General features: G+C 49.8%; 1 protein-coding gene across 1 annotated transcript in view; it reads left to right on the top strand.

The window, feature by feature from the left end:
- Positions 1 to 17,240, top strand: part of LOC142290087 (uncharacterized) — a 159,962-nt gene that overhangs the window by 34,039 nt on the left and 108,683 nt on the right. The window contains exons 8-12 of the mRNA XM_075334023.1: positions 12,774 to 12,885; positions 12,998 to 13,165; positions 13,249 to 13,372; positions 13,491 to 13,588; positions 13,983 to 14,058. Coding sequence (XP_075190138.1) covers positions 12,774 to 12,885; positions 12,998 to 13,165; positions 13,249 to 13,372; positions 13,491 to 13,588; positions 13,983 to 14,058 — 578 coding nt within the window. The remainder of the gene's footprint in view (positions 1 to 12,773; positions 12,886 to 12,997; positions 13,166 to 13,248; positions 13,373 to 13,490; positions 13,589 to 13,982; positions 14,059 to 17,240) is intronic.

Genomic DNA, 17,240 nt, shown 5'->3' on the forward strand with positions numbered 1-17,240 from the left:
CCGGCTGATGGGGGACCGCGGGTGGTATGCGCTGCATGTGCGCATTGTGCAGGAAGAAGCGGCCCCGGAGGAACCGGAGTGGCGCCGTGCCATGCCATCTCACAGCGATTCCCCTGTCAGCAGCAGCCGCAGCCCTCCCTCCAGACAGACCCAGGCCACAGAACATTGCAGCGGGCCTACAACAGTTACCCAGGAGACGCAGACCAGGATCTCCATGGCGTGTGTGATGCAGGGTGCCCGGCCGAAGCAGGGCCCTAGAGACCACAGCAACAGCCCCCTGCAGACAAGCAGCCCTCTGCAGCAGCGCCGTGCAACGCCTACAGGCAGCCCCACTCCAACCCAGGCTGCAGGACAGCGCCGAAGGTCAGGGACCAGTGCTCAAGGGACCCAGACGATGATCTCGTCAGCGTACCTGCTGCCAGGAGCCATGCCGGAGTGGGACCCTGACATCTATCCTCGAGAGTAAGGAAGATGAAGAGCTGCCAAACTGTACATAGCCCCTCATTCTTTTTGAAGAAGTCCCTCGTGTTTTGCCCCTGATTCTTTTCGAAGATGACACCCTTTCCTACTGTACTGCCCCTGATTCTTTTTGAAGACGTCACCCCCCATGTTATGTGTTACCGGGCCACTGAACTGGAATGTGGGCCCCGGTGGCAGTGTACGTGTTATGCCCTACCAGGCCACTGGACTTAGTGGCTGGTATGTTGTTTATATGTCTTATGTAACCAGGCCATTGGACTTAATGGCTGGTTGATTATGTCATCTTGTTTGATTGAAAGAAACGAACTGCCGGGCTACTGGACTTGTAGTAGCCAAAAATGTAATTAGTTGCACCCGTTGTGCCCCCTACCAGAATTATGGGGGATTTGCCTGAACCGTGCAATGGACTGGAAGTGCACACTTAGAGTTTTCTTTATAAGAAGTTCGCAACGTTTATGATATGTGCCTCCCATAAAGGGAAGAAATGTTTTACTGTTTTATGTTATTGCATACCAAAAATGTTTTGCAGTTTTCCCACTTGTTTTTGTTGTTTTTCAGCCCGAGGACGTGCTGGGATTTGCTGTGGGGGAGTGTGGCGCCCCTGAGGCTTCCGTCGCCACAGGTCATTGCACCCCACCAGCGGTGTGATGCCCCATTCTGGGAGAGGAAGAGAGTGAACTCCGGTCCCCTGGTAAATCCACACTACACCCATTGTTAGGTACATACTAGGACCAGGGAAAGTGGCAGGCAACCCTCCCATGCTGCATGCTGGGAGGGGTCGTAAGACCCATCCCTGCTCCTATAGGTTACAGCTTAGCAACTGGGGAGGTGGGAGGAGCCATCGGAGAGCAGACAGAGATAGGAAGGTCAAGGTTAGTCAGTTCCCTCAGGGAGTGAGAGAGTAAGGAGTGAGCATGTAGTTGAAGGAGAAGAACGAGAGAAAGGAGGGAGGAGGAGGCCTGCTGGAAGCAGGCAAGGAGGAGAAAGAAGAGAAGGAAAGAAAGGGTCGCAGGGCCGCGGGTAGTCCTGTAGGTACCACGAGCAGTCCTTGTTGGGTACCGAAGCCGAGGGCCTAGAGGCGCTACAAGTAGTTACAGGCTGAGGTGGCCTGATCCACATTGACATCGGTGGAGTGATTAAGCTGAGACAGGGGACGGTCCCTAGAGACTGGAGGAGTGCAAAGACAATCTCCAAACAGTAAAAACCGAGGCCCAGGGACGTTGTAAGCTCCCAGGGCCAGAACCCATAGCAGACCTTCAGAAAAGGGGTAATCAGCCGACAGGTGACCCCCCAGCCTGGAGGCTGTAGTGGAGGCCAAGCCAGGTCCATCTTCACTAAGGCAAGGCTAGCGAAGACGGCAGAGAAGGAGACACTAAGAGAAGGGTACCGGATTTCACGCTCTGAATCACCCAGAAGGCGGAGGTCCCTGACAGAGGTTCCAGCAGTCCAAGGGTCCTGCTACCCTGACAAGAACTGTGAGTAAAGAACTGGAACTGCACCCTTGAAGTTGCCTCAGTTATTTCATCTGCATAGACATTCACAAGCAACAACAGTGCCCCGGGCATTGCTCCACCTGTGGGGAGCAGTACCACCATTGCTGCCATAACATCATCCCGGTGGCCTCACACAGCAGCGGCGGCTTAATAGCCGCATTCCACAGGTGGCGTCACGAACACAACCTTTAATCAGCAAGCCACATATTCTACTGACACCCACCAGGGCCACGGAGCCGGGCCCAGCCACCACTGACTACCTCCGGACTAGTCCGGCCCGGCACCGAGTGTCCCATAGCCCTGGGGTGGGCGAGTCACATACATCTACGTCCCCAAACCACAACTACCCTTTTAGTTGAAGTTACCGCGAGACCCCCGGGTCCGGAGACCCTCAAGCCACCCACTGAAGGTCTGGATCCGAGCGGCTGCATACAGACCTTGCCTTTCTGTAAAAGGTTGCTGGGACTTTCCACTGTTCTCAGGGGGATTGTCCTTCCCTCTTTGTTCCTGTCCCCAGGATCCGAAGGAGAAAAAGTTAATTCCTTCAATTTTAGAAGGGCTCTTTTTCAGTATCTAGAGGTTAAGGAACCCTGGAGGGAAAGTAAGGCTTTGTTTGTTTCTACAATTTAACAAAGGACTTTCAGCATAAAAGGGATCTATTGCTATATGGGTCAAGGAGGCTATTAGAGATGCGTATGTAGCTCAAGGCCAGTGCCACAGGGTGTTACGGGACACTCTGCCAGGTCTCACTCGACCTCTTGGGCTGAACGTGCGGATATGTCTCTGACTTAATTTGAGGGGCAGCACTTGGTCTTCTCCAACCACCTTTTTTTAAGCACTACCCAGATCTTTCTGCCACGTCTGATATGACTTTTGGTAGAAGGGTTCTACACGCTGTGGTGCCTCCCTAATCTCTCCGGTGGCGTGTCGTGGCGACGGGAAAAATCAGGATTACTTACCGGTAATGTTTTTTTTCCAGAGCCACAACAGCGCCACTACTTCCCACCCCCTTTTTTTCTTTTCACTCACGTTTTTTACTTCCACGATTGGTGGGTATGATCCTAGATGTTCGATTAACCTTGGTCTTTTCTAGTACTCCTCTCTGTGCTCTGTAACCTAACTGATGCGGTAGAGGGGGTCCGCCCTTTTATTTTAGTGGGTTTCCTGTCCAAATGAGGGGCGGACCTATCTCTCTGGTGGCGCTGTCGTAGCTCTGGAAAATACCATTACCGGTAAGTAATGATGATTTTTTGCATTTTTTTTGAATGGTGTCATTCAAAAGTACAACTCATCTCATAAAAAAAGAAAAAAAAAAACATCACACAGATATATTTGAAGTTTTGGCTCTTGGAATAAGGGGAGGAAAAAATGAAAATGCAAAAATGAAAAATTATGGGGTTCAGGTATATTAGTTTCCATGACGATCCTCGGGTCTGACATGTAAAATATGTGATGTCAGGGTGATTATCTGTGTTTGTTCCGAAGTGAGTGATTCACTATCTGTGAAATTTCTCCCCTGCCAACTCACACCTCTAAAGTACATAACTTTTGTTTTTACTTTTGCAGATGTTTTGGGGTGAAAAAGGAGTCAATTCTAGTGGAAATGGTTCCCAGGGCACCTGAGCCATCGGAGGGGAGGGGGCTGTGCTGAGGGTCCTGGTACCTTAGTCTCTGACCCATTCCTTTGCTTTGAGGCGTGGAGGTGCACCATTGGCTTTATCTGCCTAGGCCACCAAAATACCTTTTCCTTGCCCCTGCCTAGTATCTATCTATCTATCCCTCTATCTATCCCTCTATCTATCCCTCTATCCATCTATCTATCTATCCCTCTATCTATCTATCTATCCCTCTATCTATCCATCTATCTATCCCTCTATCTATCTATCCCTCTATCTATCCCTCTATCTATCTATCTATCTATCTATCTATCTATCCCTCTATCTATCTATCTATCCCTCTATCTATCTATCCCTCTATCTATCTATCTATCTATCTATCCCTCTATCTATCTATCTATCCCTCTATCTATCTATCCCTCTATCTATCTATCCCTCTATCTATCTATCTATCTATATATCCCTCTATCTATCTATCCCTCTATCTATCTATCCCTCTATCTATCTATCTATCTATCCCTCTATCTATCTATCCCTCTATCTATCTATCTATCTATCCCTCTATCTATCTATCCCTCTATCTATCTATCTATCTATCCCTCTATCTATCTATCCCTCTATCTATCTATCTATCTATCTATCTATATATCCCTCTATCTATCTATCTATCTATCTATCCCTCTATCTATCTATCTATCCCTCTATCTATCTATCTATCTATCCCTCTATCTATCCCTCTATCCATCTATCTATCTATCCCTCTATCTATCTATCTATCTATCTATCTATCTATCTATCCCTCTATCTATCCATCTATCTATCCCTCTATCTATCCCTCTATCTATCCCTCTATCTATCTATCCCTCTATCTATCTATCCCTCTATCTATCTATCTATCTATCTATATATCCCTCTATCTATCTATCTATCTATCTATCTATCTATCTATCTATCCCTCTATCTATTATCTATCTGTCACTACCTATTCTTTCTGTGGAACACATGGCACTTCCTGTCTGTGGAACACATGGCACTTCATGTCTGTGGAACACATGGCACTTCCTGTCTGTGGAACACATGGCACTTCCTGTCTGTGGAGCCCAAGCTTCCTGTCTGTGGAACACACCACACTTCCTGTCTATGGAGCGCAAGCTTCCTGTCTGTGGAACACACCACACTTCCTGTCTATGGAGCCCAAGCTTCCTGTCTGTGGAACACACCACACTTCCTGTCTATGGAGCACAAGCTTCCTGTCTGTGGAACACACCACACTTCCTGTCTATGGAGCACAAGCTTCCTGTCTGTGGAACACACTACACTTCCTGTCTATGGAGCACAAGCTTCCTGTCTGTGGAACACACCACACTTCCTGTCTATGGAGCGCAAGCTTCCTGTCTGTGGAACACACCACACTTCCTGTCTATGGAGCACAAGCTTCCTGTCTGTGGAACACACCACACTTCCTGTCTATGGAGCACAAGCTTCCTGTCTGTGGAACACACCACACTTCTTGTCTATGGAGCACAAGCTTCCTGTCTGTGGAACACACCACATTTCCTGTCTATGGAGCACAAGCTTCCTGTCTGTGGAACACACCACACTTCCTGTCTATGGAGCACAAGCTTCCTGTCTGTGGAACACACCACACTTCCTGTCTATGGAGCGCAAGCTTCCTGTCTGTGGAACACACCACACTTCCTGTCTATGGAGCACAAGCTTCCTGTCTGTGGAACACACCACACTTCCTGTCTATGGAGCACAAGCTTCCTGTCTGTGGAACACACCACACTTCCTGTCTATGGAGCACAAGCTTCCTGTCTGTGGAACACACCACACTTCTTGTCTATGGAGCACAAGCTTCCTGTCTGTGGAACACACCACACTTCCTGTCTATGGAGCACAAGTTTCCTGTCTGTGGAACACACCACACTTCCTGTCTATGGAGCGCAAGCTTCCTGTCTGTGGAACACACCACACTTCCTGTCTATGGAGCCCAAGCTTCCTGTCTGTGGAACACACCACACTTCCTGTCTATGGAGCGCAAGCTTCCTGTCTGTGGAACACACCACACTTCCTGTCTATGGAGCGCAAGCTTCCTGTCTGTGGAACACACCACACTTCCTGTCTATGGAGCCCAAGCTTCCTGTCTGTGGAACACACCACACTTCCTGTCTATGGAGCGCAAGCTTCCTGTCTGTGGAACACACCACACTTCCTGTCTATGGAGCCCAAGCTTCCTGTCTGTGGAACACACTACACTTCCTGTCTATGGAGCACAAGCTTCCTGTCTGTGGAACACACCACACTTCCTGTCTATGGAGCGCAAGCTTCCTGTCTGTGGAACACACCACACTTCCTGTCTATGGAGCACAAGCTTCCTGTCTGTGGAACACACCACACTTCCTGTCTATGGAGCCCAAGCTTCCTGTCTGTGGAACACACCACACTTCCTGTCTATGGAGCACAAGCTTCCTGTCTGTGGAACACACCACACTTCTTGTCTATGGAGCACAAGCTTCCTGTCTGTGGAACACACCACACTTCCTGTCTATGGAGCACAAGCTTCCTGTCTGTGGAACACACCACACTTCCTGTCTATGGAGCGCAAGCTTCCTGTCTGTGGAACACACCACACTTCCTGTCTATGGAGCGCAAGCTTCCTGTCTGTGGAACACACCACACTTCCTGTCTATGGAGCGCAAGCTTCCTGTCTGTGGAACACACCACACTTCCTGTCTATGGAGCGCAAGCTTCCTGTCTGTGGAACACACCACACTTCCTGTCTATGGAGCGCAAGCTTCCTGTCTGTGGAACACACCACACTTCTTGTCTATGGAGCACAAGTTTCCTGTCTGTGGAACACACCACACTTCCTGTCTATGGAGCACAAGCTTCCTGTCTGTGGAACACACCACACTTCCTGTCTATGGAGCGCAAGCTTCCTGTCTGTGGAACACACCACACTTCCTGTCTATGGAGCGCAAGCTTCCTGTCTGTGGAACACACCACACTTCCTGTCTATGGAGCACAAGCTTCCTGTCTGTGGAACACACCACACTTCCTGTCTATGGAGCGCAAGCTTCCTGTCTGTGGAACACACCACACTTCCTGTCTATGGAGCACAAGCTTCCTGTCTGTGGAACACACCACACTTCCTGTCTATGGAGCGCAAGCTTCCTGTCTGTGGAACACACCACACTTCCTGTCTATGGAGCACAAGCTTCCTGTCTGTGGAACACACCACACTTCCTGTCTATGGAGCGCAAGCTTCCTGTCTGTGGAACACACCACACTTCCTGTCTATGGAGCGCAAGCTTCCTGTCTGTGGAACACACCACACTTCCTGTCTATGGAGCGCAAGCTTCCTGTCTGTGGAACACACCACACTTCCTGTCTATGGAGCGCAAGCTTCCTGTCTGTGGAACACACCACACTTCCTGTCTATGGAGCACAAGCTTCCTGTGTGTGGAACACACCACACTTCCTGTCTATGGAGCACAAGCTTCCTGTCTGTGGAACACACCACACTTCCTGTCTATGGAGCACAAGCTTCCTGTCTGTGGAACACACCACACTTCCTGTCTATGGAGCGCAAGCTTCCTGTCTGTGGAACACACCACACTTCCTGTCTATGGAGCGCAAGCTTCCTGTCTGTGGAACACACCACACTTCCTGTCTATGGAGCGCAAGCTTCCTGTCTGTGGAACACACCACACTTCCTGTCTATGGAGCACAAGCTTCCTGTCTGTGGAACACACCACACTTCCTGTCTATGGAGCACAAGCTTCCTGTGTGTGGAACACACCACACTTCCTGTCTATGGAGCGCAAGCTTCCTGTCTGTGGAACACACCACACTTCCTGTCTATGGAGCACAAGCTTCCTGTCTGTGGAACACACCACACTTCCTGTCTATGGAGCACAAGCTTCCTGTGTGTGGAACACACCACACTTCCTGTCTATGGAGCACAAGCTTCCTGTGTGTGGATCTCATGGCAGCTTTTTGTTAGAAGCACAGAAGGAGCTCGTCCTGGGATACCTTGAAGGCAGATAATTGATCAGGGAGGCAGTTGTGGCTCTTGGTGCACAGGTCAGTGTGATGTCACTTCCTGTTTGGAGGGTATTAGTTAGGACTGTGACCCTGCACCGGCGGTCAGTAGACTTTATATTGCGGTTGTATGTGGAGGAGCCGGATGTATTGTGGCCGGAGAGATGATTTGTCCCGGGGGGTGATGAGTGATGTGGGACGGGTGTGTCAGGGTGTGACCCCTGCCCGCTACATTGTCTCCATGGTCTCTGGCTCCCACTTCTTTCTATGGCTGGAATGGTTCTCTTTTTATTCTGCACTGGAGACGTCACCGCCTGAGTCCTTGTCTGTGCGGAGACGTCACCGCCTGAGTCCTTGTCTGTGCGGAGACGTCACCGCCTGAGTCCTTGTCTGTGCGGAGACGTCACCGCCTGAGTCCTTGTCTGTGCGGAGACGTCACCGCCTGAGTCCTTGTCTGTGCGGAGACGTCACCGCCTGAGTCCTTGTCTGTGCGGAGACGTCACCGCCTGAGTCCTTGTCTGTGCGGAGACGGCAACGCCAGGGGACAATGTTAAAGTTTTTTTCTGACAGCAATCGGTCACAACACCCCACAATCACATATAGTGACTAACGCCAGGGCCGGCTCCAGGTTTTTGTGGGCCCCATGCACACACAGATACGCACATACACAGATACACACATATACAGGCGTACGTACATATACACAGACACGCAGATACACACACACACACACACACACACACACACACACATACATACAGGCATACGTACATATACACACACGCAGATACACACACACACACACACACACACACACACACACACACACACACACACACACACACACACACACACACATACAGGCGTATGTACATAAACACAGACACGCAGATACACACACACACACACACACACACACACACAGGCATACGTACATATACACAGACACGCAGATACACACATACAGGCGTACGTACATATACACAGACACGCAGATACACACATACAGGCGTACGTACATATACACAGACACGCAGATACACACACACACACACACACATAGAGGCGTACGTACATATACACAGACACGCAGATACACACACACACACACACACACATAGAGGCATACGTACATATACACAGACACGCAGATACACACACACACACACACACACAGGCATACACACACAGGCATACGTACATATACACAGACACGCAGATACACACACATACAGGCGTATGTACATATACACAGACACGCAGATACACACACACACACACACACACACACACACACACATACAGGCATACGTACATATACACAGACACGCAGATACACACACACACACACACACAGGCATACACACACAGGCATACGTACATATACACAGACACGCAGATACACACACATACAGGCGTATGTACATATACACAGACACGCAGATACACACACACACACACACACACACACACACACACACGCGTACATACACACAGACACTCACATACACAGATACACACACATACAGGGGTATATACACAGACACACACATACAGGGGTACATGCATATACACAGACACACACATACAGGGGTACATACATATACACAGACACGCACATACACAGATACGCACACATACAGGGGTACGTACATATGCACAGACACGCACATACACAGATACGCACACATACAGGGGTACGTGCACATACACAGATACGCACACATACAGGGGTACGTACATATAGACAGACACGCACATACACAGATACGCACACATACAGGGGTACGTACATATACACAGACACGCACATACACAGATACACACACACACACACATATAGGGGTACATACATATGCACAGACACACACACATACAGGGGTACGTACATTAGGGATATTATTAATATGGGGACATCGGCAGCAGTCTCCTCACCTCCTCCCGATTGTCTCCCGTCCAGCTACTCCTGGGCATGTGGCTGTGCGGCGTGATGGCCATCACTCTAGCAGACTTGGCCGCGCACAGTGCACACTGACACTGCTGTATATACAACACAGGGGAGGCTGGGGACATACATGTTACTGGGAGGAATATACATTACTGGGGGGCATACATGTTATTGGGGGCAATACACGTTACTAGGAGGGCATTCACATTACTGGGGGCATACACATTACTAGGCTGGATAGCATACAGATCTGGGGGGGATATGTCGCGGGCGGGGGGTGCGCTGCTCGACCGCGCTTGCGACTCGGGTCCGGCTGCTGCTGCTGCTCGGTGGCTCGAGCGGTGGGCCGGATCCCGGGGGCTCGAGCGGTGCTCCTTGCCCGTGAGTGAAAGAGGGTTGTTTGGTTTGGGGATGTCGGTTTGTAACGCCACCCACGGTGTGTGGTGAGGTTGGGGCACCACCGCTGCTCTGTACGGGGATCCCGGGAGCGATGGCAGGGAGCAGCTGAGATGTTTCTCTCCCCTCCGTGGGTAGGGGGATTTTGGTGGTCCCGGGGCCCAGTGATGTTGACTGGTAGGTGGATTGCGGTTCTTAGCCAGGTGCAGGGTCGCGGGGGCAGCGCAGTGCCTGACGGCACGGTGGTACTTGCTCAGCCAGTAACGTACACGGAGTCTCTGGTAATACAAACGGCTGGATGGACGAGTCCCACAGACGGCTGCGATGGTCACCCCCGGTAGGTTGGCGGTAACTGTCTCTCCCTGCACCTGTGTTGTGTGTTCGGCCCCGATGGCTTCCCACCGGTAACCCGCTCCCCAGCGGTGTATTTGCCAGAGGAGCCCCTTTTTGCCTGCAGGCGCTGGCCCTGGGAACTCTAGCTGTGGCGGTAGCTGTATTTCCCTTCACGGTTGAGCGGTTGCCTTCAGTCAGGTCTTTGTTGCTGGGAAACCCCGGAGGTTCCCGTCGCTGACGGATTTGACCAGGTTTAACGGCAACTCCAAGCCTGATCGGGGTCCGTAGGCCCTGCCGAATGATGCTGGCTTCTCTTCGCTCCCCAGTCCGGTACCGGCGGGCCACCGCCCGTCCCCGGTCCTTACGGTTGTGCGTCAATCGGCCTCTCCTGCAGACGGTCACCACTGTCTGCCAACCTTGCTGTATGTGCCCGGGCCATGTACCCGGACACGGTCAGTCAGCTCCTCAACTACCACTTCCTCACTCTTCAAACTCCAACCTCTACTCCACTTCAACTTCAACTGCTTTCCCGCCTCCAGGACTGCAAACTCCTCAGTGGGTGGGGCCAACCGCCTGGCTCCACCCCACCTGGTGTGGACATCAGCCCCTGGAGGGAGACAACAAGGATTTGTGTGTGCGGCTGATGTGCCTAACCGGGGTGTGGGGTGTGTTGTTGCAGTACCTGTGATGTCCTGGCTTGTCCAGGGCGCCACAGATACACATCTGGGCTGGTGTGGCATACTTTTATGGGTGGCCATACACTTTACTGGACTGGGGGGCATACAGCTCTGGGGTTAAGGCATACAGCAGTGGGGGGGCGCATACATCTCTGGGGGGCATACACCTTACTGGATGGGGAGAGTACTGCTCTGGGGTTGGGGCATACATCTTATTGAGCTGGGAGACATACTGTTCTGGGGTTAGGGCATACAGCTTTGGGGGCCATACATGTTATTTGGCTAGGGGGCAGACAGTAGTAGAGGACGCTGGCTGGTGCTGTGGCTCCATTCTTTATCTGTGGGACATGAACGCACCAAGCACCAGTGTAGCGCCCCTGAGCCGCTCAGGGCACTACAAGGAACTGCATCCTCTTGGGGACGCAGGACCTACCCCCTGGGACCTGGAGTACCTGTGTCAATGCCACCAAAGCACAATCAAAATCCTAGTTCTCCACTCCACACCGGGCATTGAGGGTTAATCATGAAAGGGGATGGTTGCATAGAGGTAGAAACGAGTCCCGGGATTAGCCAGCCTAGTGGGAGAGGACAGTGAGTCGGTGGCACACAGAGAGGTGTGTGGACTTGCCTGAGCTGGGTCTGTGCAACAGTGACCCGGGGGCACGGGAGAGTGGTCGCCAGCGCAGGTACGAACAGATACCGCTGGGACCGGAGCATGCATGGGGCACAGAGCGCTAGATCGGGTGCCAGTTTTTCATGGCTTGATAATCACCTGCACGGTGAGGACACCTTCATGGACTTCACCGAACCAAATAATCTGGGGGCATCAGCAGTAAACTAGAATCGGGGTTCGGACATTAACCTCCCCGCAGGGTCCGCACTGCCCGCCGTACAGAGAAGGAGACTGTAACCCTAAAGGGACAGTCGGGCCCCAAACGCTCCGTGCTACAGGGACCCAACCAACAGAGAGCTGGGGACAGAGCAACCTGGGTCACTACATTGGCACTGATACTCCTGGGACCTGAACCAGTCATTCACGGGTCTGAGTGAGTAGAGACTGTTCAAGACCACCTGGTGTGGACTCCGTTATTGCCCCTCACATCTCCCAGGCACGGCCCCACCTGCGGAGGGCCTAACATCATTGCTGCTACCACCACCAGCTTTGGGAGTACCCACATTCAGCAGCGGCGGTTGTACACCATTAACCGTAACCCGCAGGTAGCGTCACATATACTAACTTTCACCCCTACAGTAAATACCCCTTTTTTTACAAAAGAAGCCCCAGGGCACAGGACCGGGCAATGGCACCAGAGTGGTATTCCCATTTGCAGCCGCCCGGGACCGAGTACCCCCTTCCCTGGGCGCAACACTAGCTCCACCCAAACATGAACTTCAATGTCCGTGCACGCAGCGTTCAGCAGAGAACACTGAGTGCAAGTGCTGATTTCAAGGGCAAGCATATGGAAATTGGCCTGGGGGCCGCAGAACAGATCTCTGCCCCTGACGATGGTGAGTGGGCCCCACCAGCTGTCCAGGGCCCCGGCACTTGCCCAGGTGTGCCAGGTGCTGATTCCGGCACTGACTAAGGCCTCTCCCTGTATAACCGCTTAAATGCCGCAGTTACTGTTTACCGCACCATCTGAGGGAGTAAATGAATCCGAAACGTTTTTTGAGGGTTGCAGGAAGCGTCACTCTTGTAGGATGTTTTCCCATGTGGGATTGTGCGCTAAATTCTTGTTTTACCTCAGGTTCAGGACTTTTACAGCTAAACTTTTTGTCGTAGGATCATGATCCGTTCCATCAGTGACCACCCAAGGATGGAGCAAGAGAAGAGCCACATGGCTGCTCGGATATTAGACCTCACCCTGGAGATAATCTACTGGATCACTGGAGAGGTGAGAGCTTCACATCACATCACTCTGATCTCTAGGAATAAAGCAGGGAAATGATGGGGAAGGTGAAGGATCTTCAGAATAGATGTAGTGATCGGCGTCTCCCCATACACAGGATCACACAGTAGTGAAGATGTCGTCTGGGGAGTGTGTGACCCCTCGTGTGTCAGGAGGACGGAGCAGGACCCCGAGTGACATCACCGAGCCTCCACCTCATTCACTGATACATGAGCAGAAGATCCTGGAACTGACCCACAGGATCACTGAGCTGCTGAGCGGAGAGGTGAGCGCTGCCGGGAATGCTGGGACATTATATAATAACACCGGGGGAGGGGTCTGCTAATGACGGCTCATTGTGTGTGTCAGGTTCCTATAAGGTGTCAGGATGTCACCGTCTATTTCTCCATGGAGGAGTGGGAGTATCTAGAAGGACACAAGGATCTGTACAAGGACGTCATGATGGAGAATCTCCAGCCCCTCACATCTCCGGGTAAGAGGAGACCGTCCTGATTATAGAGGAGAGGCCGGGTCTGAGGTCACCTGGACCCCCCATCATCTGATCATCACATGTAGATGATGTATTCAGTCCCTGTGTATATTTCCTATAGATGGGTCCAGTCCGAGAAATCCACCAGAGAGAAGTCCCAGTCCTCTATATTCCCAGGATCCTCCAGAGGAAAAGCCGAATGTCCCCCTGGATCATCAGGTAGATGAGATGAGATTTCTGGAAATCGTGAACACAAACTTTCCAACGTCTCATTTAAAAAAAACCAAAAGTTTATCAGAGTTGATCCGTGTAGTAGGTTATTTTGCCCACACTTCTACGCTCCGTACACCGTGTGCTGGTCGTTCTCGATGCTGCAGTACATGAAAACGGCCACTACACGGTGTACGGAGCTGCGATGTCCCCGATCTGTACACTGTATATATCCAGATGCTGTAGTAACTGGACACCATCATACTGTCCAATTTGGGCTCCTCTCTGGTCTTGCTTGGTTGTTTGCTGATCCTGTGTCGTTGTCACCTTTCTATGGTGCTTTTACCCCCCCACCTGGACAAAAGATACACTGGAGTCTCCACTATTTTCTCGTGCTCCTTAGGTGGGATCCCTGCAGGAAAGCAATGAAAGTGGATCAACGAGTGGACATGATGAATCCATATCTGTGATAGTGAAAGGTAAGAGCTTGTGTTTTCTTCTCCCCAGGCCAACGCTGACCCTATATAGCATTGGTCACAGGGCAGTGCCTGCTGTCCTCTTTCTTGGTATTAGTCTTATACTGAGAGGTTTGGGTTTTTTTAGCCTCTGCTCTATACAGTTGTCACACATGGAAGTTCCTTACTTGGGACTAGTGATGAGCAGGCACCACCATGCTGGGGTACTTAGTACTAGTAATGAGCAGTGGGATGTTCGGATGAGCACGACTTGACTATATAAGTCAATGGGATCTCGAGCATTTTTCGGAGAAATCCTCCTGAAAGATGCTTGAGTTTCCCATTGACTTCCATCTTCACCCATCCAACTGCTCTAAGTGAGTACTAATTGGCACTAGACATGGGCGAACCTGAAGATGTTCTGCTCTAAGCCCCCCCTTTTTACTAATCGTGTAAGTAAAAAGAAATAAACACAAAACACAGAGAAATATCCTTTATTAAAAAACCCACATCCTCTTTCTCCAATTTATCAACCCACCAAAACACCCCTGCAGGTGAGACAAAATCCACACCACAATGATCCCTACTCTGCCACATCCTGAGGTCGCAGTTTGCGGCCACAATAGAAAACATGTCCAATCACTGCAGGTCTCCTTGACACGCTGACTGCACTGCAGCTGTAACAGCGATGAAGTCAGTGAGTTCACCTGAGGTCACAGCTGTCGGTTCCCAGGGTACCCAGCTGTGACCTCAGGTGAAATCATTGAATTCCGTGAAATCACCTTAGGTGAATTCATTGATATCAATGCCGGATTACTGGGTTAGGCAATGTGCACAAGTTAATTATCTGGTTGCAGACATTTCTGCATCTCTTGGGAAAAAAAAAAAACATACCAAAGACACATCACACCTGAGGTCACAGCTGAGGACCTGAAGTGAACTCAGTGATGTCACCCATAGCTGCAGCGCTGTCACTGTGTCTCAGACGCCGCAGTGATGGGTCACATTTTCTAATGTGACCGTGCAATGCAACATCAGGATGTAGCAGAGCCAGGATTGTCGTTGGACATGTTGGTGGGGATTACGTCAGACCTGCAGAAGTGTTTTGAGGGTTAATAAGTTGGAGAAAGAGGGTGTTTTTTTTTTTTTTGTTTGTTTTTAATACAGTTTTTTTTCTCTCTGTTTTGTGTTTATTTCTTTTTACTTACATGACTAAGACCCCTACCCATTGCTAATCTAGGGCTTCGTGGCAACTGTGATTTGTTTTTGTTTTTTTTTACTAATCACAGCTTTCGTTAATTCCTTATATTACCCAGAGTACCACTGCGCCTGGGCAGTAAGGATGAGATAGGTAAGCGCCAGGATTGGCGCATCTAATGGATGCACAATTCTGGGGCGACTGCGGGCTGCTCCCCCCCAGCTGTCTGCTTTATCTTGGCTGGGCATTAAAATTGGGGGGACCCCACGACGTTTGTTAAAATTATTTAAAAAAATAAAGCCGGATGGGGTTCCCTCTTATTTTGATACACAGGCAATATAAGGCAGGCAGCTGGGGCTGAAGCCTCAAGCTGTCTGCTTTATCTTCTCTGGGTGTCAAAATATGGGGTACCCTACTCAATTTTTTTTCCAATTGTTTATTTTTACACTCCACTTTGGGGACCCAGACACCTAGTGTGAGGGTAAGCATCACAGATGTCGGCACAGAGGGTGGAGGCGCCGTCTGACTGACACTAATCACAGAGGGTGGGCGGGGAAACCAGTGAAAATTCATAAGCTTTAATGAGCGGACCCCAAAACAACGTAACAGCCACGCGGAATCTTAGGAAGTAGAATTGTCCTGCTTTAATGCCCATTTTGTTTCCTTTTACAGGTCCCCTAGCCTAAAACCCAAACAGTAACACAGACTTCCCTGAGGAGTTCATGTTCGGGGTCCGTGCACAGACACTAGATGTCTGGTACAGACTCCAAACTTTACAGTTTGGGTTCGCCCATCACCTATCGGGACCCTTCGCTAACAGTTACAAAGGCGCTCAAACTGAGGCTTCCTCCCTAACCAACTTAGTCCATCCTTGTATTACATACAGTGCCTTGCAAAAGTATTCACCCCCTTGGCTTTTTACCTATTTTGCTACTTTACTACCTGTATCAAATATTTTTGTAATCCGATTTGTATTTTATGCATCAGCACTAAGTTGGGGAAGTAAAGTGAGAAAAATTGCCATGTGCATGTGTATTCACCCCTCTTGCTATGAAGCCCCTAAAAATTTCGTGTGCTAGGAATTCCCTTCATAAGTCACATGCTTAGTGAGACGAATACAAAAGAGCAAAAGGACTTGTTGTGCATATAACAGTCATAATAAATCAGAATCACAACCAAAGTTAATGCATATAAAAAATCATTTTTATTATGAAATATATAAAAACAGGTTGGATTTCCATACTATTCAATATAAATAATGTTTAGAAAGAACACAGGGAATCGAGGACAAGGTTGTAGCACAGTCACCCAAACATGTATAGTATAAATTGCTGAGAGTGAAAAACCCATGGAAAGGAGATTATGTATCAGGATGGTAAACCATGGGAGTAGCAGGGCATGCTGAAATGGCTGAATATCACCCAGGTGAGATAATTGCCACTCGCAGAATGTAAAAAACAAAAGACACCCCGTGTCTATTAGGTATAGATGGCTCAACTCATAAATGCCATATAGAAATCTAGACAGGGCGTCTATAAGTAAAAGAGATTCAGCAATTATATTTACCACTCTCAAACTTTATAGCAATAAAACTCTATGTGTCCATTAGATATAATTGGCTGCACAATGCATGCCATACAGAGTTAAAGACAAAACGTTTTTTAAAGTGAGAGAGGTTCAGCCAGAACTGCTTACCCATATGTAACTAGACTCAGGAGTTCATGCAGCGTGTGCCCCTACGCGTCTCGCCTCAAGCTTCATGAGGGGGAAGTAAGAAAGGTGAAGATGCCAGTGGCAATTATCTCACCTGGGGGATATTCAGCCATTTCAGCATGCCCTGCTACTCCCATGGTTTACCATCCTGATACATAATCTCCTTTCCATGGGTTTTTGACTCTCAGCAATTTATACTATACATGTTTGGGTGAATGTGCTACAACCTTGTCCTCGATTCCCTGTGTTCTTTCTAAACATTATTTATATTGAATAGTATGGAAATCCAACCTGT

Source organism: Anomaloglossus baeobatrachus, chromosome 2 (assembly GCF_048569485.1).
Source record: "Anomaloglossus baeobatrachus isolate aAnoBae1 chromosome 2, aAnoBae1.hap1, whole genome shotgun sequence".
Lineage (NCBI taxonomy): Eukaryota > Metazoa > Chordata > Amphibia > Anura > Aromobatidae > Anomaloglossus > Anomaloglossus baeobatrachus.